The 25784-nt window shown below is 55.2% G+C and overlaps 1 protein-coding gene and 1 long non-coding RNA gene across 3 annotated transcripts in view; one reads left to right on the plus strand and one right to left on the minus strand.

Annotated features, from left to right (window-relative positions):
- Positions 1-20175, minus strand: SPATC1 (spermatogenesis and centriole associated 1). Its single transcript, XM_036923147.2, is given in 5 exon segments — positions 1-330; positions 9074-9213; positions 9328-9855; positions 9981-10619; positions 19965-20175. Coding segments are annotated over 5 exon segments (1848 nt in total).
- LOC118931048 (uncharacterized) overlaps positions 15875-25784 on the plus strand; it is a 16733-nt gene continuing 6823 nt past the window's right edge. The window contains exons 1-4 of one of the 2 annotated variants that reach the window (XR_008996093.1): positions 15875-15946; positions 16465-16605; positions 16775-16976; positions 19967-20161. This is a non-coding gene — a long non-coding RNA (uncharacterized LOC118931048). The remainder of the gene's footprint in view (positions 15947-16464; positions 16606-16774; positions 16977-19966; positions 20162-25784) is intronic. The other variant, XR_008996092.1, reaches the window with a different exon arrangement.

Raw genomic sequence — 25784 nt, forward strand, 5'->3', positions numbered from 1 at the left:
TCACCAGATAAACATGGGCTTGCCGTCGTCATGCGCCAACTGGCTGAGGCAGGACAGCAGCAGCAGCGCGTCGGTGAGCATGCTGGGGTGCACGGTCTCCACCAGCACGCGCTGCAGGAAATCCACAGTGTAGGAGCGTCCCTCGGAGGCAGCCAGCTCGGGCCGCTCGCGCAGGATGCCGTAGGCGTTCACCAGCTGCTCAGTCAGCGCGGGGTGCACGCGCCCATTGTACCCCAGGCTCTGCAGCCGGTTCATGATGCTCACGTAGCGCTGTGTGAGCGTCTGGCACAGCTCCTCGTCCAGCTTGTGGTCGCTGGGGTTCAGGGAGGCCTGAGGGAAGAGCAGTCATCAGGGACCCTCCTGCCCCACATAAGCAGGTGAGGGGCAAATAGGGCTGCAGCTGTGTGCTCGAGGAAGGTGTCCTGGCAGTCCTGGGGGAGAGGCCGTGAGGGGAAACCCAGTGGGCTGCGCCTGAGCAGGGAGGTTCCCCACACCATCCCTGCTCTGTCTGCCGCTTAGGGATTTGGCACAGAGCTGAGGCCGGGAGCAGCTGAGCACGGAGCCTGGCTCTGTGCCTGGAGGTGAAAGACAGATGGTGTTCCTAATGCTCCCAGGGCGGCCTGACTCGGGTGGCCCTCTCGGTGCCTTTCCCAGGCCTCCTCCTGCCTCCCTGCCCTGCTATAGCTACCGCAAGCCCCTTGTCTGTCACCCTGGACTGCGTCCTCAGAACCCTTCCCTCCCCTGGCTGAGCTGACGACCCCGGGCCCAAGCCAAGGCTCACGGGCTCCACAGTGGGGTCCTTGGGTGTTCCCTCCGGGTCTGGGACCTGGGCCTGGCCGCAGTGGGCCAGTCTCCACCAACTTCAGTGCCTGTGCCCCCAAACCCTCGTGATTGCCTCCAGCAGCACCTCACCAATAAGTCAGCCCTTCCTGTTCACCCCTCCCACCGTTGCCTCCTGGGCATGTGACCCGGGCAGTCACACAGGTCCCCAGGCTCAGAAGGACCATGCACTTGGCTTAATGCTCTGCTGTAACCATCTTTCAGTTCTTCATACTTCTGGAACATTGAGCCTTGTTCCAGGGCTCACCTACAAGGTCCCCCATCTGGGCTGCCCACCCCCTTCCTGTCATTCCCTAATTGCCCACCAGGCTGGTTTCTAACCTGCTGGGGATGCTCAGACAAGCTGTTCAGGCATCACCTCCTCTGGGAAGCCCCATCCTCTCCTCCCCAGGTGATCATGTGAGTAGAGCTTTAAGCTCATGGCTGGGCTCACCTGAGGTGACCCCTGACCTCTGGCAGGTACACCCAGAGCCCTGTGCTCAGCACCTTTGCTAAGACAGGCCTGTCTCCCTGACTCCAGGCTCCTCTTGGCCCCTTCGTTCACCTGTTCCCAGGCCTCATGCTGGGCAAAGGGCAGAAGCTCAGCTAACATTTGCAGATAAGCAAGTGAACCTACAGCCAGCCATCAGGATGGCATGGAGCACAGAAGGTGGGCCACTTTAAGCCTTAGCTCTGTTGGGCTGCGGTTGAGCTCCTGCCCTGGCCAGGCTGGGCACCCAGGTCTCTGCACATGAGCAGGAGTTTGGGGGTAGACTGTGCCACCCTACCTGGGTGCTGGAGAGAGGAGAGTGAAGTGGGCATATTTATGTTGAGAGATAAGGCCATGGCTGCCCCCAGGAAGTGACCCCTTGAGAGTGGAGGGCAGTTGAGGGAGAGTGAGTGGGGAAGAGCAGGACCAGCACCCCAGCTGTGAGGGAGCCATAGGGTGTGAGTCCTCCCTCCTCCCCAGGCACCTAGAAGCAGGCACAGGTGAGACTACCCATCTGCTGGCTTTGTGGTTTTGAAAGGTTAGGCTGACTACTATAGGGGACAGACAGAAGCTGATGAGAGAGGGTGAGGGGCTCTGTTTATCCATCCCGCAGATACTGTCTGAGGCCTGCCCTGTGCTGGGCACTGTACCAGGTGACAGCATTCAAGCGTGCGCAAAAGCCCTCTGAGTGTACAGTGATGACAAGACCATAGGGAGACAGTACTGTGAGCAACCCCGGTGGCTCCCGGGAGGGTGTCCTGGAGGGAAGGGGGTGGGGCTGAGATCTGAAGGCGGAGGAATAGCATGCTCTGCGTGGCAGATGCCAGGAGGCTGAGTGAAGAATGAGGGGCTCACAGGTAGAGCTAGGCTCAATGGCCATCTCTGTCACCACAGTGGATCTGAGCCTCCGTCTCCCCACTGTGAATGGAGGAAATCACAGCCCCACCTAACAGGGCTGCTTTGAGGATTAAAGGAAATGTTTCAAGCTCCTGTGTGGGTCAGCACCACCGTGTGGACATCCCTACACCGTGGACACACCGATGGGCTCTCAGTTGAGCTGAACTGTGTTTCAAAGGAAGAGAGAATGGAGGGGCATCCCCAGACAATGAAGTTTGTGGGGCGGGGGGCGGGGACAGGGTCTGGGTGGGAGACAGCCTGCACAGTGGCACCACATCTCAGCACCCAGCTCCCACCCTCAGACTCTCTTGCCCCTTGGGGTGAGAATCACCCCCTGACCCTCTAGCATACAGATTTGTGGCTTTTCTTGATTTTTGTAGGTCTCCCCAGGTAGGGGTGAGCTCCCCCAAGCAGAGACTTTGCCTGTATGGTATGCACTTGGCATACACTGAATGCCCAGTACTAGTCAGGGGTGAATAAATGGAGGGAGGATGACCAGTCCTGTGGCAAGTTTGGACTAGGGGTCAGGAGTGGGGGACAAAGAACATGCAGACCAAATACACACAAGCCCCAGAGACAGGGCACAGGTGCTCACCACCCAGACCCCCACTCTGGAACACCCCTGACACCGACCACGGGTTCAGTGAAGAGGGAAGTGGCAGCAGTGTCACAGAATCAGTGTGGCACAACACAGGGCAAGTGCGTTAGAAATCGACAGTAAAAAGACAGCCAGACGCCCCTCAGATGATAGAGACTGGAAAGTTCATCCTCACTGACTTATAGTTAGAGAGAAAATACCATGCAGTTTGTGAAATACTTAGGTCCGAACAGCCCCACGCCCGCGGGGAAACATCAGGACCTCCCCTAAGCCCTGGGTCCTGTTGCAGGATCCACCCTGGCTGGTGTTCCCGTTGTGCCAGTTGTTAAATCTAGTATCTCCCTAACTAGAGAGAACTTCCTTACCCCAAGTGTATTTATTTAGAAACAAGGGTTGTAAAATAAAAGTACTTAAATGCTCAACCCAAGAAAGAAAAATAAAGCAGATCTAAAGGAAGCAGAAAGAAGGAAATATTAAAGAGCAGAAATGAGGAAACAGAATCCAAAGGATCAATCGGTAGGATCAGCAGGACTACACTGGGCGAACCGACACCTTCCACTGAAGAGCACAGGCCTGCCTGCCTTTAGGAAATCAACTCCCGGCTGAGGCCACGCCTTCCACCCCCGCAGCAAGGCCGGACGTCACCACACTCGAGCCAATAGGGTAAAAGTAGAACCTTGAGCTCCGTCCCCTGGGCCGAGCCCGTGGACCGCGCCGCGATCCGGGCGGGACCTGGCCTAGCGAGCAGGTGGGCCGCAGGGCCGACCACCCTGTGGCGGCAGAACCCCCTGCGTCTCTGTCACAGCTGCTCGGCACGGTCTCTGGGAGCGTCGCGAAGCTGCCCAGGCCGTCAGCGCCGGCAGGCGAGCGCCCATCAGGAACGCCGGGGCGCGGGGCCGTGTGACCAGCCCGCCTCCGCCAGCGGCTCCCCAAGTTAAGAGAAACGGGGAGGGGGAGAAAACCCTGTGATCGTTTCAGGGAGGGACGTGAAGATCATTCTAAAGAGGTCAACATTTGTTCACCGTCAAGAATTAAACAAAAACTCAACAAACGTGAAAGAGGAAGAATTCCGACCCTGACGCGGCAGATCCTGAATGCGGCTCGTCCTGCTTCTGTTCCAGAGCCTTCCTCAAGTTAGAATCGCCGTTTCCAGACTTCTCCTGCGGCTTAGGTTCCTGTGACCTGGGTCTCTGCCCAGCAGATGCACACCGGCTGAACTTCCAGATGGAAGTGAATGCCAGGAAAAGGCAGTGCACGCTGAGAGGGCACGTTTTCCGGAGCGTGTGATGCCTGTGGCACTGGTTCTGCAGGGGCAGCTTTACCAAATTTGGGGCATCCAACAGGGTGTCTGCATGCTGTCCTAGGGCGGTGATGGCAATGCTGTGTCCACTAGGAAGGTCCCTTAGTGTGCTGGCATTTCCACTGGCTGTATAGCAAACAAGCCCAGATCTGTTTCTTTCCTGGAGCTCCTCTGACTGCCTAAACATTTATGACAAACCTTCTTATGCTTATGTCAGCTAATGTGGATTCTGTTATCTGCAACCTGTTATTCTGTTATCTGACTTATTTGCCTAAAGCAGATCTGGCAAAAAACCTGGAACACACATCGTAGTTAATGGGAAGACTAGAAGTGTGTGTTCCTAGTCAAGTGAGAAACAGGATGAGGTTGCCATATCATCTACCTCTTTAAAATACTGTACAGCGTGATTGTCTGCCTGGGAGAGCCAGGACAACGTACAGGCTGTTAGAATTCACGAGAGTGTTTGGCAAAGGAGCTGGGAGATGGGTAACAAATCATTGCACAAAACTCAAAAAACGTTCTCAGCAGGCCAGTGAGTGGGACTCTATAGAGAGCAGTGGGGCGCCACAGACCCAGCCAGACGCATCCCAGAGCACTGCCCTCGGTCACCCTCACATGGATGTACTGGACTCGGGGTCTCCCGGGACTGGGTGCCATAAAGGAGGGAGCTCAGAGCAGCTCCCAGAGAGCAGAAGACCTCTGCAGTCGGGTAGAAGAGACCCCAGGCGCGAGCACTCTTTAGTTGGGCTTAAGAGATGGTGCAACTGTCTGTGAACTTACAGAAGAGACAGCTGGGTTCTAGCTATTTCACGGCCACTGAAAAGTCAGTGAGGCCCTACTGAACAGTGGGGCTCCAGGAAAGCTGTGCAGCCACCAAGCTACAGAGCATTTGAGGAACATACGACCCCGGTTTAGACACCACCAGGTTTAACCAGGCTTAAGGAGTCTGGATAGAACTTAGGGATTCTAGCAACTTCCAGCATTGGAGTTCCATGTGCAGAAAACAAACAAGATGTCTTAATGATGGGAAATAAACGTCGGGTCAAAGTGGAATTTGATGCAGATAGGAAGCAACACATGGTCCAGCCAAGCAGGCAGGATGGCCTTGAGACCCGGACACATCTTTATGACCCTCAGAGCCAACCAGAACTGGGTCAGCCACAGAGGGCCAATCAGGGCGTGCTTGCCCAGGGACTGAAGCCTGCTGCATGCAGGGGGCTCCAGGGGAGCCACTTCCTGTGGGCTTGGGCAGCCCATGTCTGATCCCAGCAGCACCAGTCATTGTTCGTGGAGGTGAAGGAGGCCAATGGCTTTGGGACTGGTGAGAGTGGCCCCTGGGTAGAATGACCAGATGAGTGTGGTGGTGAGATGGCAGCTAAGGCACTGGTTCAGGGGCCACCAAGCTCCTTGACTTCCTCAAAAACCCCTCAAAATTACCTTACACACATTCCACTTTCCTCTTTCTGCCTCTTCTCTCAAGGGTTGCCATTTGTTGCTGTGACTGTTAAATTCTACAGCATAAGCAACACCTGGCATGCAAAGCGAAGAGGGGCCCTGGATGCGGCAGACCTCACACAGCCCCATGTCAGCAGGCATTTCTACCATCTTCCACTTAATGGTTGTTTTCAAACAAGGAAACCCGTCCTCACAGTTTAGCATCTAGTTTCTGTGTGAGCTACTAGACTTCTGCTTACACCTAAATGTAGTCTTGCCAACTACCTATCAGATGCAGGATTTTAGGGATGTAAATATGCCTCATCATTTTCCAGTGTTCAAGCAGCCACGGCCAGCCTGCACTTATGACACTGCAGTGGCGGCAGTGGCCCTGGGCACAAGTCACAGGTCACCAAGCCAAACAAGACCAAAACAGGCCCTGCTGACACAGGCAACAGAAATGATGGTGCTTAGGGATAACCAACATTGTAAAGAGGCAGAAGTTCCCCAGTTTATCAGTCAATGCAAAACCAAAATTTGAACTAAGTTTTTCCTGGAATTTGAAGGATTGATCCTAAAATTCACACTGAAGAGTGAAGGGCCAGAAAAGAATTCCATCAAAAAGAATAAAATACCTAGGAATAAACCTAACCAAGGAAGTGAAAGACCTATACCCTGAAAACTACAAGACACTCTTAAGAGAAATTAAAGACGACAATAATAAATGGAAATTCATCCCATGCTCTTGGGTAAGAAGAATTAACATTGTCAAAATGGCCATCCTGCCTAAAGCAATCTACAGATTCAGTACAATCCCTATCAAAATACCTATAGCATTCTTCAATGAACTAGAGCAAATAGTTCTAAAATTCACATTAAACCACAAAAGACCCCAAATAGCCAAAGCAATCCTGAGAAGGAAGAATAAAGCCGGGGGAATTATGCTCCCTGACTTTAAGCTCTACTACAAAGCCACAGTATTCAAGACAATTTGGTACTGGCACAGGAACAGACCCATAGACCAGTGGAACAGCATAGAGAGCCCAGACATTAACCCAAGCATATATGGTCAATTAATACATGATAAAGGAGCCATGGATATACAATGGGAAATGACAGCCTCTTCAACAGCTGGTGTTGGCAAAACTGGACAGCTACATGCATGAAACTGGATCATTGTCTAACCCCATACACAAAAGTAAACTCGAAATGGATGAAAGACCTGAATGTAAGTGATGAAGCCATAAAACTCTTAGAAAAAAACCATAGGCAGAAATCTCTTGGACATAAGCATGAGCAACTTCTTCATGAACACATCTCCCTGGGCAAGGGAAACAAAAGCAAAAAAGAACAAGTGGGACTATATCAAGCTGAAAAGCTTCTGTACAGTAAAGGACACCATCAGTAGAACAAAAAGACATCCTATAGTATGGGAGAATATATTCATAAATGACAGGTCCGATAAAGAGTTGACATTCCAAATTATATAAAGAGCTCACACACCTCAACAAACAAAAAGCAAATAAGCCAATTAAAAAATGGGCAGAGGAGCTGAACATACACTTCACCAAAGAAGAAATTCAGATGGCCAACAGGCACATGAAAAGATGCTCCACATCGCTAATAATCAGAGAAATGAAAATTAAAACCACAGTGAGATATCACCTCACACCAGTAAGGATGGACACCATCCAAAAGACAAACAACAACAAATGCTGGTGAGCATGAGGAGAAAGGGGAACCCTCCTACACTGCTGGTGGGAATGTAAATTAGTTCAACCATTGTGGAAAGCAGTATGGAGGTTCCTCAAAAACTAAAAATAGAAATACCATTTGACCCAGGAATTCCACTCCTAGAAATTTATCCAAAGAATGCAGGAGCCCAGCTTGAAAGAGACAGATGCACCCCTATGTTTATTGCAGCACTATTTACAATAGCCAAGAAATGGAAGCAACCTAAGTGTCCATTCGTAGATGAATGGATAAAGAAGATGTGGTACATACACACAATGGAATATTACTCAGCCATAAGAAGAAAACAAATCCTACCATTTGCAACAACATGGATGGAGCTAGAGGGTATTATGCTCAGTGAAATAAGCCAGGTGGAGAAAGACAAGTACCAAATGATTTCACTCATATGTGGAGTATAAGAACAAAGCAAAAACTGAAGGAACAGAACATCAGCAGACTCACAAAACCCAAGAATGGACTGACAGTTACCAAAGGGAAAGGGACTGGGGAGGATGGGTGGGAAGGGAGAGAGAAGGGGGAAAGGGGGCATTACGATTAGCACACATAAGGTCATGGGGAAGGCAGTACAGCCCAGAGAAGACAAGTAGTGACTCTATAGCATCTTACTATGCTGATGGACAGTAACTGTAATGGAGTGTGTGGGGGGGACTTGATAATAGGGGGAGTCTAGTAACCATAATGTTGTTCAAGTAATTGTACATTAACGATATCAACAAAAAAAATTGGAAAAAAAAATGAGTGAAGGGCCAAGAGAAGTTGAGACAATCTGGAGGAAGAGGGGTGCCCCGGCTCCATCGCCCTCCTGGGATGAGGACGGTACCAGACTGGTGGGCTGGGGAGAGGGGCTGAGGGGGGGCAGCGACCCTTTGCTCCCTGCTGCTCTAGCCTTACACAAGACATGAAAAGTATAAACAATAAAGGAAAAGGGGCATAATTCTGACCACATTAAAATAAAAACCTAACTAAAGGACTCCTTAACAAGAGGATGCAGGCTCTAACCTGGACACAGATGAACCCGCAGTACGCACACGTCAGACCTGCCTCAGGCCCATGGATAAAGACGGCCTGAGAGAGAATGGCTGGGAGCACGGAGGGCCATCTCTCTCCCAAAGGAGGCTCCAATGGCTGCAAGGCAGAGGAGGCGGTGGGGGCCCGTCCCTGTTGGTGTGTCAGTAGGGGAGGGCTCGCAGGTGCTCACTCAGGGCAGCCCCTCCTGGGCACCCAGCTAAGTGCAACCCCACCTGTGACCATACCCCCTCCTCAGAGACTTGGAGAGACTCACCCGTGGTGGGAAGGAATGTGCCCAAGCCCACTTGGGGAATGTCACCTTCTTTGTGCCTCAGCAGCCTCTCAGTGGACGGCATGCTAGGAGTCCATGGAATGAACCCCACAAGGCCACCAGCTGCCCAGAGGCCCTAGGACCTGCCTCCCATGTCCCCCCAGTGACCCCTGAGGATACTGACAGGGTGCAGGAGAAAGTGTCAGTTCTGCCAGTCTGGGAGGGCCCCGGAAAGCAGGGCCAGCTGTCTTGAGACCATTGCAGGGAAAGGGAGAGCACAGGACTCTGGGGAGGCTCCTCTGCCAGATGCCCTGGCCCCCAGGCACCACCAGGACAGGGTACTGTGCTTCCTCCGTCCTGGGGCACCCTTGGCTTCTGACATGCTACACCTGACTGGAGTGCAGGGCCCCTGCCGCCCCTCAAGGGTCAGCATGCTGCCCACCCCTGCCAGGTGCCAGGGCAGCCCCTCCGGCAGTGAGTGGGAAATAGGGCCACACACACCTGAATGATCTTTTCCGGAATGTTGGAGACCGTGAAGCCGTAGAGGCGCGCGTGCTCCGGGAAGATGCTGGCCAGGATCCTGCGGTCCAGCTGGAAGGCGATCTCCCCCACCAGCCTCTCCCAGGCCGGCTGCTTTGCCTCTGAGGAGGGCAGGGGGCAGAGGGAGTGGTCAGCGGCCATGGTCAGCAGCCCAGGAGGGGGTCGGGGGGGGAGACGCGCAGACGCAGACATGTGAACCCCACTGCCTCCCCGACCTCAGGAGTTGCCAGGGAACTTGCTGGGTTCTCGGTGTGCCGGCTTCCGCTCCAGCTCAGGGACGCTCTTCCGAGACGTGTCCGCGATGCGTGGGCCCCGGGTGCCGCTGACTGAAGCCAGGGAGGACGGGGTTCGACGTGGGGAGTGGGGGTTGCATGGAGGGGAGTGGGAGGTGGGCACGGGCTGAGTGGGAGAGTGGTGAGCCTGGTTGTCGGAGTGCGGGGAGTGCTGGGCAGTGTGGGTGGTGCTTGATGGGGTGTAGTCAGTGGCTGCCTGGGGGGCAGAGGCAAGGGCTGTGCTGGTGGGGGAGGCAGCAGCGGGGGTGGTGACAGGGGCAGGAATTGCACGTTCCTGGGGGGCACCAGGCTGGGTCTGGGCATTCGAGGTGCCATAGCTGAAGGCTGCCATGGGGCCGGGCACGCCCACAGTACTGACAGGGGTGGAGCTCTGGATGGGCGCACCCACTAACATCACGCCGAGGGGCTCTGGGTCCTGGGCCGGCTGGGGGTGCTCCGTGGAGAGAGGGACTAGTGAAGGGGTGGGGCAGGAAGGAGAGGAGGATTAGAGAAAGGCAGGACCAGGGACTGACCTGGTGGGGGCACCCTGCCTCCAGGGCCTCTCCCCACCCCCCACCCTGCCCGGCACCAATTACCTTTGGAGGTGGCAACAGGTCCCACACCAGCTGAGGGATGGGGTCCCGAGGGGCCTCCTTGGAGCGGCGTGGCCAGCCGTACCCCTGGGGCCTCCGACAGCACCAGATTGCTCATGGGGGCTGCCAGAAGGTTCTGAGAGACACCCAGAGGGGCAGCTCCAGCCACTGTGCCGGTCACAGGGCCCATCAGAGAGCTGCTGTGAGGTACTGCCTGGGGTTCCGCCGGGGAGCTGCTCGGAGTCAGGGGGCCAGTAGAGGGCAGGCCGAGGGAGCTGGCCAGGGTGCCCGCTGGAGGCGCTGCCGTGGGGCTGGCTAGGTGGCTGCTTGGATTCAGGGGGCCGGTAGACGGCAGGCCCAGGGAGCTGGCCAGGGTGCCTGCTGGAGGCGCTGCCGTGGGGCTGGCCAGGTGGCTGCTCAGGGGGCTGGTTAAGAGGCTGGTGAGCAGGTTGCTCTGTGACATGGATGCCGGGTCTGGCAGCAGTGTGGTGAGAGGGCCGGTCAGGGGGCTCACGATGGGGCCTGCTGCAGGGCTAGGCTGTCGGCTGTTTAGCATGTCGGCCAGGGGCGTCAGAGCCATAATTCCCACTTCTTCCAGGACAGGTTCATTTGCTGCTGCCTGGGATGGGGGCAGGAAGACACCTGTGGGAACACAGAGAAAGCACTGAGACCCTAGGGGGGCCCCTGGGGAAGGGGCTCTCTCTGCTGGGGCAGGGCCTGGCCAGGGTGCTGGTCTGCCTCTGATGAGCTGACCAGCTGTGCATGACCCCTCTGCCTCCCAGGGGGATCTGTGGGGGATTCAGCAGGTCCCAGAGGAGGGGCTGGCTCCTTGTCTCTGGGTCCTTTAAGGCAACTTTGTTCTTCCTAGGCTCACTTCTCTGAACATCTGCCCCCCGTCCACAGGGATTTTCCACAGCTGACCACCCCTCAATGTGTCCATGGCAAAGAGCTGCTGACCCCTCTCCAGGGAGAGGAGGGTGTCCTGGCAGCTGGACCCCTAGGTTGCCAGGTGGACCCCTCTGTTCCTGGGTAGGGAGGAGTTTCCTACCAGTGGCTCAGGTTTCCTACCACCATCCCTGGGGGGACAGCAGAGTGTCACCATGTGAGGGACCCTCAGGGAGGCCAGATGCAGAGCCTCATGTGGCACCAGTGGTGTGACTGGCCCCTGTGCACATGTGGACCCCATGAATGAAAGCAGGTGATTGGCCCAGATATGCTGCTTCACACTCCCACATCCACGTGGAGGCCCGGGAGCCCATTTTTCTTGTGTTCCCAAGGAGAGTGCTCATGAATGGCCCCTGTTTGGGGGAGAAGGCCCTTAGAGGCACAGAAGCTGGGGGGGGGAGCAGGGAAGGTTTGTGTGAATGTGCAATTTAATTGAAAACCTCCACATTTTTTTTGTTTATCAAAGCAGTACATGCACCTGTGAGAACTGATTAAGGGAAGCATCACTGACGTGTGTGTGCGCCGCTCCCCCCCCTCCGTGTGTCTGTGTCCAGCAGGGGGAGGTCTCTGGGCGGACCGCATCTTCCTCAATTGCAGGCCCCACAGGAAGAAGTCCTTACAAAACTGCTTTAGCTGCTTCCACTTCCTGCCCCGGGGAGGAAGGTTTCCACCACCCTGGCAACAGTCCAGCCAATGAGCAACCATGACACGTGGGCTCCCAGTTTCCTTCAATGGGCTTTTTGCTTAGAACAGCCCCCAGGTTCCCCTTTCTCCATAAGGGAGCCTTCTCTCTATTCTCCGGATTTGGCTGTGGTTTACCATAGTTTGTTGTGAGTTGCAATTCTCTGTAATTCTGGAGCAAACCCATTTTTGCTGATAAAATAACTGACAGTTTTATTTTTAAGGTTAACACTCATTACAGGGAAAGAATGGAAATACACAATGGTAAAAAAGTATTGAAAACCATTGGTAGTCCTGTCATTCTACGGTTCGTCATATTGAAAAGCTCTGTGCTGCCCTGATGACTTTCTCCACATGTTTATATAAATCAGTGGCTGACAGACCTTTTCTGTAATGGGCTGGTAGTAATTATTTCCAGCTTTGTTGGCCATCTGGTCTCTGTTGCAACTGCCCAGCTCTGCCTTCACCATGTCAGGCGGCCACTGACATTATCACCCTTTTTTGACAACAGCACCTGCTCTGGCTGCAGTAGTTTCCACCGTGTGCATGTGCCATTGTTTTGCGACTATTCCAATTTCCTTAAGACAAATCATTCTACTACATAAATCTTTACAATCAAATTTTTTCCCTGAAAACAGACATTTTAGAGCTTCTTAATGCACACTGCCAAATCTGCCTTTAAGATAGCCCAGAACTTTCTGACGTTCCCTTGGAAGCCTCTGCACATGGTACTTACATTTCTGCAGATGTGACACTGCACAATGTGTGGCAAGATGTCCTGCCATTTTATTTTCACTTTAAGTTTTGTTACGTCTTTCCAAACAAATGCACTAAAATTGCAATATTAAATCAATCAGTCTTGTCTCTCATGATTTCTTGTTTTGACTTTTTGGAAATTTTTGCTTTAGGATCAAAGAGACAATAAAGCTTGTGGGCCAAAGAGAAGTAGCCCACAGAGAGGAGGACCGTGAAAGAGAAGAAGGAGCTGCCGGGGCAGATCCGGGGCAGATGTCAGGGAACCTGGTGGGGAAGAATGCAGGACAGAGTGGGAGCGGGGAGCAGAGCTGGCGTGTTTGCCCTTTTCAGGCTGTTTCCTCTGAGGGGAGCCCAGGGTCTGGAAGATGTGGAAAAGGACCACTTGGGCAGCATCCTGTGGGTGGCGGAAAAGAAGCTGTGGTGGGTCATCTGTCCCTGACACAGCAGGGAAACGCTCACAGCACAGCCGAGTCCTCCCAGGCGCTCTGGTGGCTGGGACCCAGGTTTCTACCCGAGGGATCTCCCAGCTCCCATGGTCTCCTCAGTGTCCCTCAGAGAATCTCTGAGGTGTCGTCCGCACTCACTACCTCAGGCCACCTTCTCCTCTTCGCTCCTAGACCCTCTTCAGCCAGGCTCCTGCCCTCCCTCCATCTAAACAGCTGTCAGGCACCGGCGGCCCTGTGCTCCTGGGGGCCCCTTGCTGAAATCCTGTCTTGGTTCAGCGTCAGGCTCCTGGTCACCTGGCTTCCTCATGTGCCTTTCTAGGGCCAGCCCCAAGCTCCCCATCGAGCCTGCTCTGCCCCTGCGAGCTGACGCAGCTCAGGCACTGGGGACCAGCTGCACACACAGTCACTCCTCAGGATGGACCCCAGACTCAGAGAAGACAAGTAGTGACTCTATAGCATCTTACTATGCTGATGGACAGTGACTGTAATGGGGTATGTGGTGGGGACTTGATAATGGGGGGAATCTAGTAACCACAGTGTTGCTCATGTGAAACCTTCATAAAATTGTATATCAATGATACCTTAATAAAATAAAAAGATGGTAATACTCCCCAAGTTTATTTACAGATTCAATGTAGTCCCTATCAGAATCCAGGCTGGCCTTTTAGTGGATACTGACCAGCCGATCCTAAAGTACATATGGAATGTCAAGGGACCAGAATTGTCAAAGCAATATTGAAAAGAGAGAGGGAAGCCATCCTTAGAACTGCCAGTTAGCCGCCCTGCACTTTGCCCACTCACTCTACTCTCACCCTCCAAAAATAAGAAAAGAAAGAAGTCGGAGGATCCACTTTCAAATAGATTTCAAAATTTACTGCAAAGCTACAGTAATCAAGATTGCATGGCACTGGTGTGAGGATAGACCTGTAGATCAATGGACTAAAACAGAGAGTCCAGAATAAACCCATGTATCTATGGTCAACTGATTTTCTACAAGTGTGTCAAGACAATTCAATGGAGAAAGAATAATCGTTTCAAAAAATGGTGCCAGGACTACTGGATTTCCACATGTAAAAGAATGAAGTCGAATCCTTACTTCATACCATATACAGAAATTAACTCAAATGGATCAAAGGCCTAAATGTGAGAGCTAAAAGTACACAATTCCTGTTCGAAAACAGGTGTAAAGCTCCACAACCTTGGGTTTGGCAATGGCTTCTTAGATATGACACCAAAAGTATGAGCAACAAAAGAAACAACAGATAAGTTGGATTTCATCAAAATTAAAAGCTTCTATGTTTTAAAGGACACTATCAAGAAGGTGAAAAGACAACTGACAGAATAGGAGAAAAATATTTGCAGGTCGTATATTGATGAGGGACTTGTATCAAGAACTCTTATAACTAAATAATAAAAAGACGAACAGCCCAATTTAAAAATGGACAAAGGTCTGAACAGACATTTCGCAAAAGATTATATACTTACTAGTGGCCAATAAGCACAGAAAAGATGTTCACCATCATCAGTCATCAGAAAAATGCAAATTCAAACCAGTGAGACACCACTTCACACCCACTAGGATGGCTATAATCAAAAAGATAAATATTGGCAAGGACATGGAGAAATGTGAACACTCCTATATTGCTGGTGGAAATGTAAAAAAGTATAGCCACTTTGGAAAACAACCCAGCAGTTTCTCAAACATTTGTACATAGTTTCCATATGACCCAGCAGTTCTCACTCCTATATATACCCAAGAGAAATGGAAGCATACATTCACTCAAAACTTGCAGGTGAATGTTCATAGCAGTACTATTCCTAACAGTCAAAAGGAGGAAGCAACTCAAAAGGCCATTAATTGATGAATGGATAAACAAAGGATGGTATATATCCATTAATGGAATATTATTCAACCATAAAAAAAACTCCTAATCCCAACTAGAAGTACTGATTCACGCTACAACATGGATAAACCTTGAAAACATTATGCTATGTAAAAGAAGCCAGTCACAAAAGCCACAGATGCAGGATTTGTGGAATGTTCAGAATAGCAAACCCATGAAAACAGGAAGTAGGTAAGTGGTTGTTTAGAGTTGAGGAGTGGGCAGTGTCATAGCTAAAGGGGTTTTGGATGATAAAAGTTCTAAAATTGTGATATCTGTACTTATCTGGGACTATACGAAAACCCATTGAAATGCACACTTTAAATGGGCAAATTGTGTGGTATGAGAATTGTATCTCAATACAGTTGTTATTTTAAAAATGATTAATTGGGGCCACAGGCATTCAGGATTGCAGGAAATACATATTCATCTGTTCAGGGGCCAATTAAATGCACCCCTGCTCTGCAGGCACAGTGCACAGAGGGGTGTGTTTCCACTCCTCAGGGCCAAGACTGTGGTGGCCTCAGGGTCCATAGGGTTTGCAACCAAACAGGGTCACCGGTGAGAGTCTCAGGAGAGCCTTGCAGAAATCTGTGGCTGGGAAATGGGGGCACCTGAGTTTGGGGAGCACTCGTCATACTTATGCCAGTTCACATACATACACGTGTGAACAGGAGTGTTCTAACAGGAGCCCACTACCAGCCTCTGTTTGATTTCAGGATCAAAGCTTTGTGTTCTAGGGGTTGATGGTTTTAACCTTTTACTAATGTGCATTTAGCAGATTTAGATTTGTGAGTTGAAATCTTCCTAGGTTTAGGTGCAGTAATAGACCCTGAAAGGGAATTTTAGGTTCGCTGTATTTATGTTTATTTTATAAGGAAGAATTATTTAGGGCCCAGGAAGTGAAAAAAATAATCTCAGATTCACAAATGCAGCTTATGATGTTTTAAAACACTTAACTACGCTCCTGGTTTCTTCCCGCAGCTCCGTCCTGCAGCCCCGCCGCAGCCCCGGGTAGCCCCTCAGGGGCCAGCGCGCAGCCCCTCCCGGTTCGGACCCGCCCCCGCGGCCCTGGAGCCCGGAGGGGCCAGAGCCCCGAGCCCCGAGCCCCGAGCCCCGAGCCCCGAGCCCCGAGCCGTCGCTGCGAGGACGGCCACGGGGCGGGGCCTGAGCGGGCAGGGGGCGGGGCCGGGGCGGGGCCTGCGTGGGCGGGAGGCTGCTGCTCGAGCGGGGCCGGGGGCACACGCCGCGGACACCGGTGAGCCCGGGCGGCCTTCGCCGAGGCCCCGGGCAGGGCGGTAGAGAGGGGAGAAGCGAGGGGGGACGTTGGCAGGTCCTGGGGCGGGGAGGCCCCCGGGGGGCGGCCCCGAGGCGGGTGGATAGACCTTGGCGGGAGGAAGCCTGTCGGGTTCCGGGCGTGGGGTAGTAAAGGCCCTTCCGGCGGCGGAGGACGGCCTACCCAGCTGGGCAGCCCCCGCCAGCCTGCAGTGCCCAGGGGGAGGGGCCGGCCCTGGGGGCGGGGGGGCCCCGGGCCAGGGAGAGGGCGGGCTGGGAGGGCAGCGGAGGCCCGGCCCCTGCCCTGCCGGCCCCAGGGCGGAGCGGACGGCCCTGGCCGGCGGGGCGGAGCCAGGTGGGGGGCCCGGGCGGCCCGCACCCCCGGTGCCTCAGCAGCCCTGTGCGCGCGTCCCGCTGCGTCTTCTGAGGCAGCGCCCACGCCGAGCGGGGCCCGCGGGCCGAATCCCACCCTGGCCCACCTCGCACCTGCCTTGTTCGCAGGGCCCCCGGACCTGGCAGCCTGTCTGTGGCCTGGGGGGGCTCGGCCAGCAGCCGCCCTAGTTTCCGGCCACGCAGCAGCGCCTGTGCTGACCGTGAGGTCGCTCCAGGATGGGCCCACGCCTGGCCTGGGAGCCTGTCCAGGTCGCTGCCCTCGTCCCCTGGGCCCCACCGCAGCCACACACAGGCCCCAGGCCTCCTCTCCGCACCTGCCGCGCGCACTGCCCCAGCCCTGGCCCGCCCTCCCCGTTCCTCTCAGAGGCCAGGGCAGCCCCCCACTCTGGGCTCTCTAACGTGCCCCCTTCTCTTCCAGACCTTCCAGCGATCTCCCCTGGCCCCTTCCCTCAACATATAAACACACTTGGGCCTCTGTTGTCTGGAGAAGAAGCGCTGGACCCCAGCCCCAGGTGACATCCAGAACGGCAAGCTGGCCACCTGCCTTCTGCATTTCCTCATGCCCTCTGCCCTCTGCTCTGGGGGCTCCGCACCTGTGCTGGGAGGTCACGCTAACCCAGGTAATTAACACCAAGTTACTAAGGCTGTGGGTGGACCTCAGCAGCCTGTATTAACGCCGTCCCCTAGGAGGCTGTGGGCTTCCGTGACATTACGATTCGAGGTCCCCTGGCTGTCTGTGTGCCCCTCTGCCAGTGTCTCTGCCTGTCCTGACTCAGGCCTGTCCTTGCATCTCTCACTGTTCCCTCTCTTCCCAGACGGTCTCACCTTTTCTGTGACTTCAGTTATCAACAACCCTTGCATCTTCTCTCCAGCCCTGACCTTTCCTCCGAGCTTCCAGCTCATGGCTAGTGCCTCCTGGAGGCTGCTGCCTAAGGATGTTGTGTGTGTCTTCTCACCTGGGAGGTGCTGCCTGGCCAGGGGCCTGCGGCTCGCTGCAAGGCCAAGCTGCAACTCCTGTTCTTCCGAAGTGGGGATGGGCCCGGGCTCTGCGCTAGAGGGCTTGGGAGGCCCTGCTGTGCTCAGCAGACGGGGGACGGCCAGGCACAGGGAATGGGCAGAGGCCAAGTGAGGAAGTGGCCAGGGAAGGCAGCCCTGGGGACCCACCGCGGCTGGGCTGGGGACAGAGAGCCCTGTGGACTTGGAAGCGGCGCCAGCCACCCCGCCATCTCAGCACAGGTATTCTAGACTCTCTTCATCCCTCGCAACCAAGCAACTAGTTCTCATAGTAACTCAGAGCGATTCTCTGTGCCTGGTTTGTGCCGCCATCGCCTGCCCTTGACCGCGGTGGCCTCAGTCTAACCCCCTCCCTGCTTGCTCGTTGTCCTGGGATCCTGTCCCAGCAGCGGTTGGAAGGAGCTGCCGCGGTTCAGACGTGGCCATTCTGCCAGGAGCCACCAGGTCTGCTCGGCGCCTTCAGGAGCAAGTCCACAGCCTGGCGAGGCCCTTGCGACCCTTGGATCTGACCCCTGCTGACCTCTGTTCAGTTCTCACTGGTGCCAGTGCATGTGAACACACCCCACACATATGCCCACACGTCTGAACATCACACTCACTTGCTGGCACACACACACCATGAGCACATGTATCCCACCCAGCAGCTCACAAAACATGCCACACGGACTGCAGCCTCACACACTTCCCACTCATATCCCTTGACAGCCCCATACTCATATACTCATACCCCACACATGCTCGCACCCCCACACATCCACAATACACATGCACACGTCTCACTGCACACTCATGGACCACATGCACTTGAATACCACATTCATGTGCTCACACACAGCCCCCTCCCCACCCAGCTAACAGTTCAGATGGCAGACAGGCAACTGAAGTCGTGCTCACACCCCACACACCCACGTACTCTCACACATGCGCGCGCACACACACACACACACAGCCTGGGCTTTAACCGCCCGAATCTAGTTCTCATTCCTGCCACCCCCAAATCCAGGTCTTTGCACAGGCTGGTCCTTCTGAAATGCCCCCTTCCCCTTCACCACCGTCTGGGCTCACATACAGTTAGCCTTTCCTAACTGTAAGGTCGCCTTTCAGGAGTTGGAAGACCTGAAGTGGTCCAAGAACTCTCTTAAGAATCAGGCCTAAATGCAGGAGGCCTGCTTGGTCAACCTGGGAGTAGGAAAACAGATTCTAGTTCCTAAAACTGGGAAAATTTCTTATACATCATCCCTCCCCACGTGTGTTTTTGCCGCCATGTCATCTCGAGTCATTTGCAGCATAACCTTTGAAACGAGAGGCGCCTGTGTGCTTGTGATCAGTAAGGGGGGCTGTGGATGAAGAGCCAGGTGGGATGGCAGGAAACCCAGTGTGCAGGCACTGGGGGAGGCAGCTCTCAAGAGGGAAGATGGCTTTGAGCTGGGCAGTAGGGTGGTAGGGGTGGAGGGCAGGGCCAGAGCCAGCCTGGGGCAGCAGGGGTTGAGCTGGGGGTGGACGACCCACCAAAGGCACCCTTGGAACTCGGAGGAGGGTCATGAGTCCCAGATGCTGTGCAGAGGGTGAGAAGGATGTGGCACTTAGGAAGCCACCTGAGATCTTTCTAGAACAGCAGAGTGTTGGTCCAGTCCCAAGCTGTAGAAGCATAAGAGGCAGAGACCTCCTCTCACAGAAGGAGGGTATTTTCAGGCCTGATTATGGATGGGTGGGTGGGGAGGGGCTCAGCAGGGTGGGTGAGGCGCAGGGCCGGTGACGCAGGTCACTGCAGGGATGGGTGGACCCTGGGCACACGTGGAGAAGTCAGCCATCTCCAGGGCAGGAAGAACATGGTAGGGAGCAGCTGGGCTGTAGATGTGACAGCCACCAGCTTCTCATCACCCACTCACCCTGTGTACCCTTAACCAACACAGACCCCTATTGCCACCCCTGGGACTTGGCCACCCCCAATACTTTCAGTGTGCCAGCTGCTCTGCCCACAGCTTCCTGCTCTGGCAGCGTCCCCACCCCCTGGTTCCTGTTGCCACACTTGGCTGTGCAGCCCCTGGCCCCCTGGCCTGCGAGCGGCCCCCAGGCCGGCCCCACGGACCACCACCTAGATGCTGCTCCCTTCGCTGCTCACCTGCCCCCCCTCACCCTGTGGGGCCCTGCCGCAGCCATGACCCTCACCCCGGGCTTCGGTCCTGGTCTGCCCTTGGCTTCTAGGCTTGGGTGTGTGATAGCCTGCTGGCCACCTCTGAGTAGAGAGTAACGGGGGAGGGGGGCGGGGAGGCTGGGGACGAGGGACACACTGGCCCCAGCAGGGCAGGAGCTTGGGGTTCCTGAGCAGGGACTCCGCAGCTGGAGCCGCCTGGCGGCCCCGCCGAGGAGAGGTGGGAGGGTGTGTGGGGGGGGCTCCCACACGAGGTAGATGGCGGGGCCTGGTTTTGCCCACATGCCTGTGGTCCTGTGTCCCCCCACCGCCTGCTGGGGCCCTGTCTCATGGGTTTGTCACATCCACGGCCCCCTCCTTAGGAGGGCCTGAGGCCCCAGCACAAATAGGCTCTCCTCTTCCGAGCAGCCCCCCAGCCCCTCCTTGACCTCGGGCCTCTTACAGTTTCTCTGGCGTTGGGAAGGGCTGCCTGCCGCCTCACCAAGTCCACTGGTGAACCCGCTGATGCCCAGGCCACCCGCCTGTGTCTTGATCGCTGACTTCAGCTCGCGGTTCTCGCAGATGAGCCGCACCAGCTTCTTCAGCTCCTCATTCTCCCGTACCAGCCTCTCGATCTGATACCGAAGCCCCTCATAATTGGTGAGCAGAGACATGCCCCAGGGCTGTGGGGAAGGCGCGGCCCACGGGGGACACTTTACCTGGAGGCTGCCCAGGGCCCCGGGCCTTGCCCGGGTGGAGGAGGGTGCAGGAGTTTGGAAGCTGTCGGGCTGGCCCAGTGGGCCCTGGTATTGTGAGGTCAGCGGCTGTGCCCCCCCCAATGCCCTTCTGGCTGCCCAGGCCGTGCACAGGCCCTGCCTGCTCCTGGGCTGGGCTGGGCCGTTCTCTGTCCTGCTAGCCTCACTCTCAAGGGGCCTCACCTGTGACGCTTCCTCTAGGCCTCCAGGCTGCCCCCACGATGCGCCCTGCATCACGCACCTGGCCCTGGCACTGCTGTGAGGGTGACCCTGCTTTACAGTGAGGGTGGCAGCTGTGCAACAGGGGCCTGGAGCAGTGCGGGCAGGTGAATATCTTTTGAAGGGCATTTTGCAGCCTGTCTTCCTGGCTAGGACGCCCTTTCCTTGGGGTGTTGTGCACACCTGGATCCAGTCTGTCTGCCCCTTCCTGGGGACATTCTGGCTTGGACACCTGGACACTGGGCCCTGCTTTCTTCTGACGCCAGGAGCTCAGGGCCTTTCTCTGACTGTCAGCCCAAGGCTCCCTCGTCCTGGCCCCCTCCAGCTTGGGGCTTTCTTTTCTGTAGACTGTTCCTGTATTCCAAGTCTCTGGGCGATGCCACCTCTGTGCCCACACCTCTAGTCTTGGGTTCCTTGCGTCTGCCTGGCTATGCCCTTCAGTGACCTAAGATGACCCTGAAGGCTCCAGGGGCTCAGCCCTCTGAGTCCTCATCATACTCCCACTCCCTTTTTTAGGAGCTGTCTGCACAGGGAACTCTGTGGCTGGACCTTGGAAGTCAAGGGAGGCCGTGTCCTCATGACGTCCACTGGCTCTGTGGGCATCTGCTCTCAAACGGGGAGCTGGTTCGTCTGGGTGTAAGCCAGAGGGCACGCTGCTGGCCAGGCATGGGTGGGCGAGGACAGGGCTGGAGGTCAGCCAGGGCTGAGGTGGGTCTGAGCTGAGCATTCCATCTGGACCTCACAGTGGGGCCTGCCCCACCCTCCTCTGTGCCCCTGGCCGTATCCCAGCAGAGTCGCTCTGGCCCTGGGGACCTGGGTTGATCTCTCACACCCTCCGTCTATAGAACATCTGCCGAGCTTTCCTCCAGCAGTGACCGTGAGCTCTCGGCCTTCTCGGTCCTCTTCGACCACCCGGTCCTGCCCCAGTGTCGGCCTCTCCTCGGGCTGATATGTCTGATGCTTAGATTTTATGTGTCAGCTTGGTTGGGCCGTGGTGCCCAGGTGTCTGGTTAAACACCAGTCTAGACATTGCTGTGGAGATGTGTTGTAGATGTGATTAACATCTACGGTTAGTTGATTTTGAGTAAAGGCGGTTAGCCTCACTCATGTGGTGGGCCTCACCCAGTCAAAGGCCCTAAGAGCTGCAAACGGAATTTTCAGGGAAGAAGGAATTCGCCTCAACGCTGTCCGAGAAATCCTGCTGTTTCCAGCTTGCTGGCTTGCTCTGCAGACTTGGGGATGTTGAGCCTCAGCCGCCTCCTCCTCCTCTGTGTTCCCTGGTTCTAGGCCTCATCTGCGGTCTCTGCTCCTATTCCCCCTTCATTCTTATCTAATTTCCTTATCTTTTGTTCTATCATGAATGCACGTGTCCTTTGACACCCAACTGAGTTTGGGGGAGAACAAGGGCTTCCTCTAAAAAGTGTGTCCACGTGGACTTGGGTCCTGTGCCTGGGGGCGGAGGGGTGGCGGGCCGCCCTCCGCTGCCTTCTGTCCAGCTCTTCCCCTGAGCTCGTGGGCAGCATCGCTTAGGAACCGCCCAGCTCCTGCCTGCAGGGAGGTAGGGCCTGGCAGGAGCCTCCTGGCATCCTGTAGGGTTGCATATTCATGTGCTCATTAGGAATTCACTGCAGAGAGACCCGCAGTGTTTTTTCTCTGGCTTGTGCTGGCTCATATCACCCCACTTCTGGTCTTGGGTCACTGGCTTTGCTCAGTTTGTCTCCATTCAGATTTGCCTCATTAGATTCAGCTCAGCACACCAGCTTGGCAAGGCCTTCAGGGACTTTTGCTTCCATCTTGGCTTGGGATTCTTTGGGATTTAGCAACTTTCTTGTAAAGCCATCCTCTTCAGGCATAAAGGTGCTGAGAACAGGGATCTTTAACCTGGAGCTCTCTGTCCACACCCCTTCTACCTCCTGTCACACACACAGGGGTTCTGGGAGGCACCTCCCAGCAGTACCGGCCATGTGGTCCCTTTGGTCCTGCTCCCCCGTGGCTGCTTTTTCAGCCTCAGGCCTGCAGCACATGGCATCCTGTTGCTAAGCAGTTGCTGGGAGCGGTTTGTCCAGCCTGCACCCCACACAGCCATCCAGCACATGGAGCGCGGCTGCCTCAAGACCCACAGACGTGCGGCCGTCCTGATGAGGTTGCCCAGCCGAGTCTCACATAATGGGGTTGGCACAGGATGAGAGCCCACCTGTAGGGCATTCAGTGACCCTCTGCAGCCACTCAGGCTTCCCTGACCCTGGCCAGAGGCTGCTCTGGCCCCCATGCCTGCATGTTAGCCATGGGCTGGGGGGCTGGGCTCTGGACCTGGGATCGGCTTCCCAGCCTGCTTGTTCCTGGTCTGGATTCCAGCCAGACCTCAGTGGCAGGCCTGCCCCTGGGGGGAGGCGTGAGGTCTTCTCTGCCCTGTCTTAGCAGCCCGTCTCTTCTCTTCCCCCTCCTTTAGCCAGATCCAAAGGAAAGACTTTCCCAAACCCCAGCTCCCTCGACTCTCTGGGAGCCCTGGGATTCCGACACAGACCTTTCTAGATGTAAGCTCGCTTGCTGGGCGGTGGTGATGGGCACCTGCTTAGGCCAATCAGTGCTGCCCCCTGTGATGCTGCCAGCGTCCCACTGCATTCCTTAGAGGGGAGACCCTAGCCCCACACCGCTCTCAGCCTGTTGGTCCCCTGGGTGTCACGCTTGAGGAATGGTGGGCTGTAGTTTTCTAGTGAGGAGGAGTCTGGACTCTTTGCTTGTCGTGTTGCTGACAAAGCTGGTCACAGGAGGGCATCCTAAAATACCTCAGTTTTGCCATAATACTTGTTTTGAAAATGTGAACTTGTTTCAACGTGACTGACATACTTGGAAACAATTCAGCCTAAGGTAAATTTCCTTTCTGTGCAGTTTTGCCTCAAGAAGTGCTGGGTGGAAGCATAAAGCAAAAACCGCACCCGGCTGAACGGGCCAGAGCAGCAGGTGCACACCGGCTCTGCAGACCCCCGGGCGCACCTGGCTCTCGTGGTGCCGTGTGTGCTGAGCCACACCACCCTCACCCCGTCACGGGCTTGCATCCGACCACGCACCACTGCACAGTAACCCACGGCCCCTTGCTGATGGGCTTCAGGCCCTCTTGTAGCGAGGAGCCGAGCCCGTGCGGCCATCTGTGCTCCCCAGCTGACTTTCACGTGCAGGCTGCTCTGTCGAGTTTATCAGGCCCCCGGCATGTTTAGGTGTGTTCCTGGCGAGGCTTCTGTGTGGCGCGCCTCCAGCTCCATGTTTCCCCCGAGTCTTTGGGTTTTTGTTGTGTGGCTTGGACCCCGTGTGACCAGCTGCCACTCTGCTGGTTATTTAACCTCCGTGAGCCGCAGACTCCTCACCTGTGGCACAGCACTTACCTGGTTTATCTGTCACTCAGCAACCAAAGACTGGGGCAGGTCCCAGCTGTGAGCAGATGTGTTTGAAGCCCTGGGCACACAGTGCATGTGTGCATGCACCTGCTCTGGGAAAGCGGCAGGAGGGTGAGGGCTGTGCAGGTGCAGCAGGGGGCTGGGGGCAGAGGTGGCTGTGGAGCCTCTGGGGGACGCACTGGCTGAGAGCTAGGGATGAGGGGCAGAGTCCTCAGAGCCAGGGGATGGCGGGGCAAGGTGATGTGAGCCGGAAAGGCCAGGCAGAGCTGGGGAGGGAGGCTGCCGCCTGTTGGACCTGCACCCAGTACCTATACAGAGCAGGCTGGCACGCAGGTCTATGCGACAGAGGCAGGCAAGTTCATAGCAAGTGCTGGATGGGCATCAGCTCCGTTTGACTCCACACTGCAGGCAGGGGAGAGGGGAGGGATGCCGGGGACTGGAGACAGTGGGTGGGCAGAGGTCCATGAAGCACCACCAGGAGGACCCCAGACCTCCCCACTCTGTGACCATCCTCCCGGCCTTGGACTGACTCAGGACAGTCCTGGGAGGGCTTTAAGCTGGGCGTGTGGCATCACCTGTATGCCTAGTTTGCGCCTGCCGGTGGGGACGTTGTGTTCAGGATCTTGCAGAGGCCCAGATGGGATTGGGGGTGGTGCACAATTAGGACAGTGGCACTGGGGGTGGAAAGAGGGGTGCAGAATGGTGACCACCATCTTTCCTACGAGCTGAAAGCCAGGTCCTGAGACTGGCATCAGGGAGCGGCTCACCTGTGGGGAGGCTGATTCTTTTCCTTGGGGTGTCACCTGCCCCTTGAGCAATCTTCTCCATCCCACCCTTACCTGTGCATCCAACTTAGTGCCCCATGCTGTCTATCATGTGAGGCAACTCAGTGAGGACTAGATTTACTGGGCGCATCATGTGCCATACACTGTGCTTGGCATCGAGGTGGCACCACAGCTGTTACAGAGAAGTACAAAGCAGTGGGGTGCCCAGGTCAGCAAACAGGTGGTGATCATGCAGTGGGCAAGGGCTCTGCTGGGGAGCCAAGGCAGAGGGCATCTAGCCCTGGCAGGGGGGCTGGGGAGCACCCCAGGAAAGGACTTATAAGAACCTAATTCCTAAGAAGGAGCCAGCCACTGAAGGAATGTGAGGTGGGAACGGGGCGGGGGGCTGGGGGGAAATGCAAGGACCTGAAATCGGGGTTCGGTACAACTGACGTGCAGAGTGGGGGCCGCATCCCATGAGGGTGAGCTGCCCATTCGCCCTACCCAGGGCCTGACTTCTAGGAGTGTGTGGGGGCTCTTCTGGCCGTCACAAGGATTGGGGGCCATGGCCCCAAATGCTAAGCCCTCCTGTGCTATGCCAGGCAGGCAGTTCTGCAGTCCTCAGACCTGTGTCCCCGCTGAGAAACACTCCATCTTCAAAGCACAACCAACAAATAATAGTTTAGTTTCCAAATGTATTTTTTATTATCTTATTGTTAATTTTTAATTTTCTAACCTGGTGATCAGAGAATAAGATCACATTAATATCGTTCCGTGGTGTGGCCGCCCGGTCCTGTCGTTGGACACTCCCATTCTGTGCACATAACCACAGTTTTTATGTCCATAAACTTGTCTCTGGACATGTGGGTTGCCTCTAGGTTTTTGCTAATAATGAACAATGACACTGAACATTCTTTTACATATCCACAGGCATCCATGTGCAGAAGTTAATCTTGGACATACCTAATAGTAGAATTGTGGGCCATAGAAGTGTAAGTCTTCAACTTCATAGGATAATGCCAATTGACTAACTGACTTGCTTACCCACAATGTGTAAAGATCCTCCATACTTGATATTGTCAAGACTTATTTCTCCAGTTGAACGGATGTTAACCGGTATCTCACTATGGTCTTGATTTTAGTCAGTTATTCA

This window comes from Manis pentadactyla, chromosome 3 (genome assembly GCF_030020395.1).
Source record: "Manis pentadactyla isolate mManPen7 chromosome 3, mManPen7.hap1, whole genome shotgun sequence".
NCBI lineage: Eukaryota > Metazoa > Chordata > Mammalia > Pholidota > Manidae > Manis > Manis pentadactyla.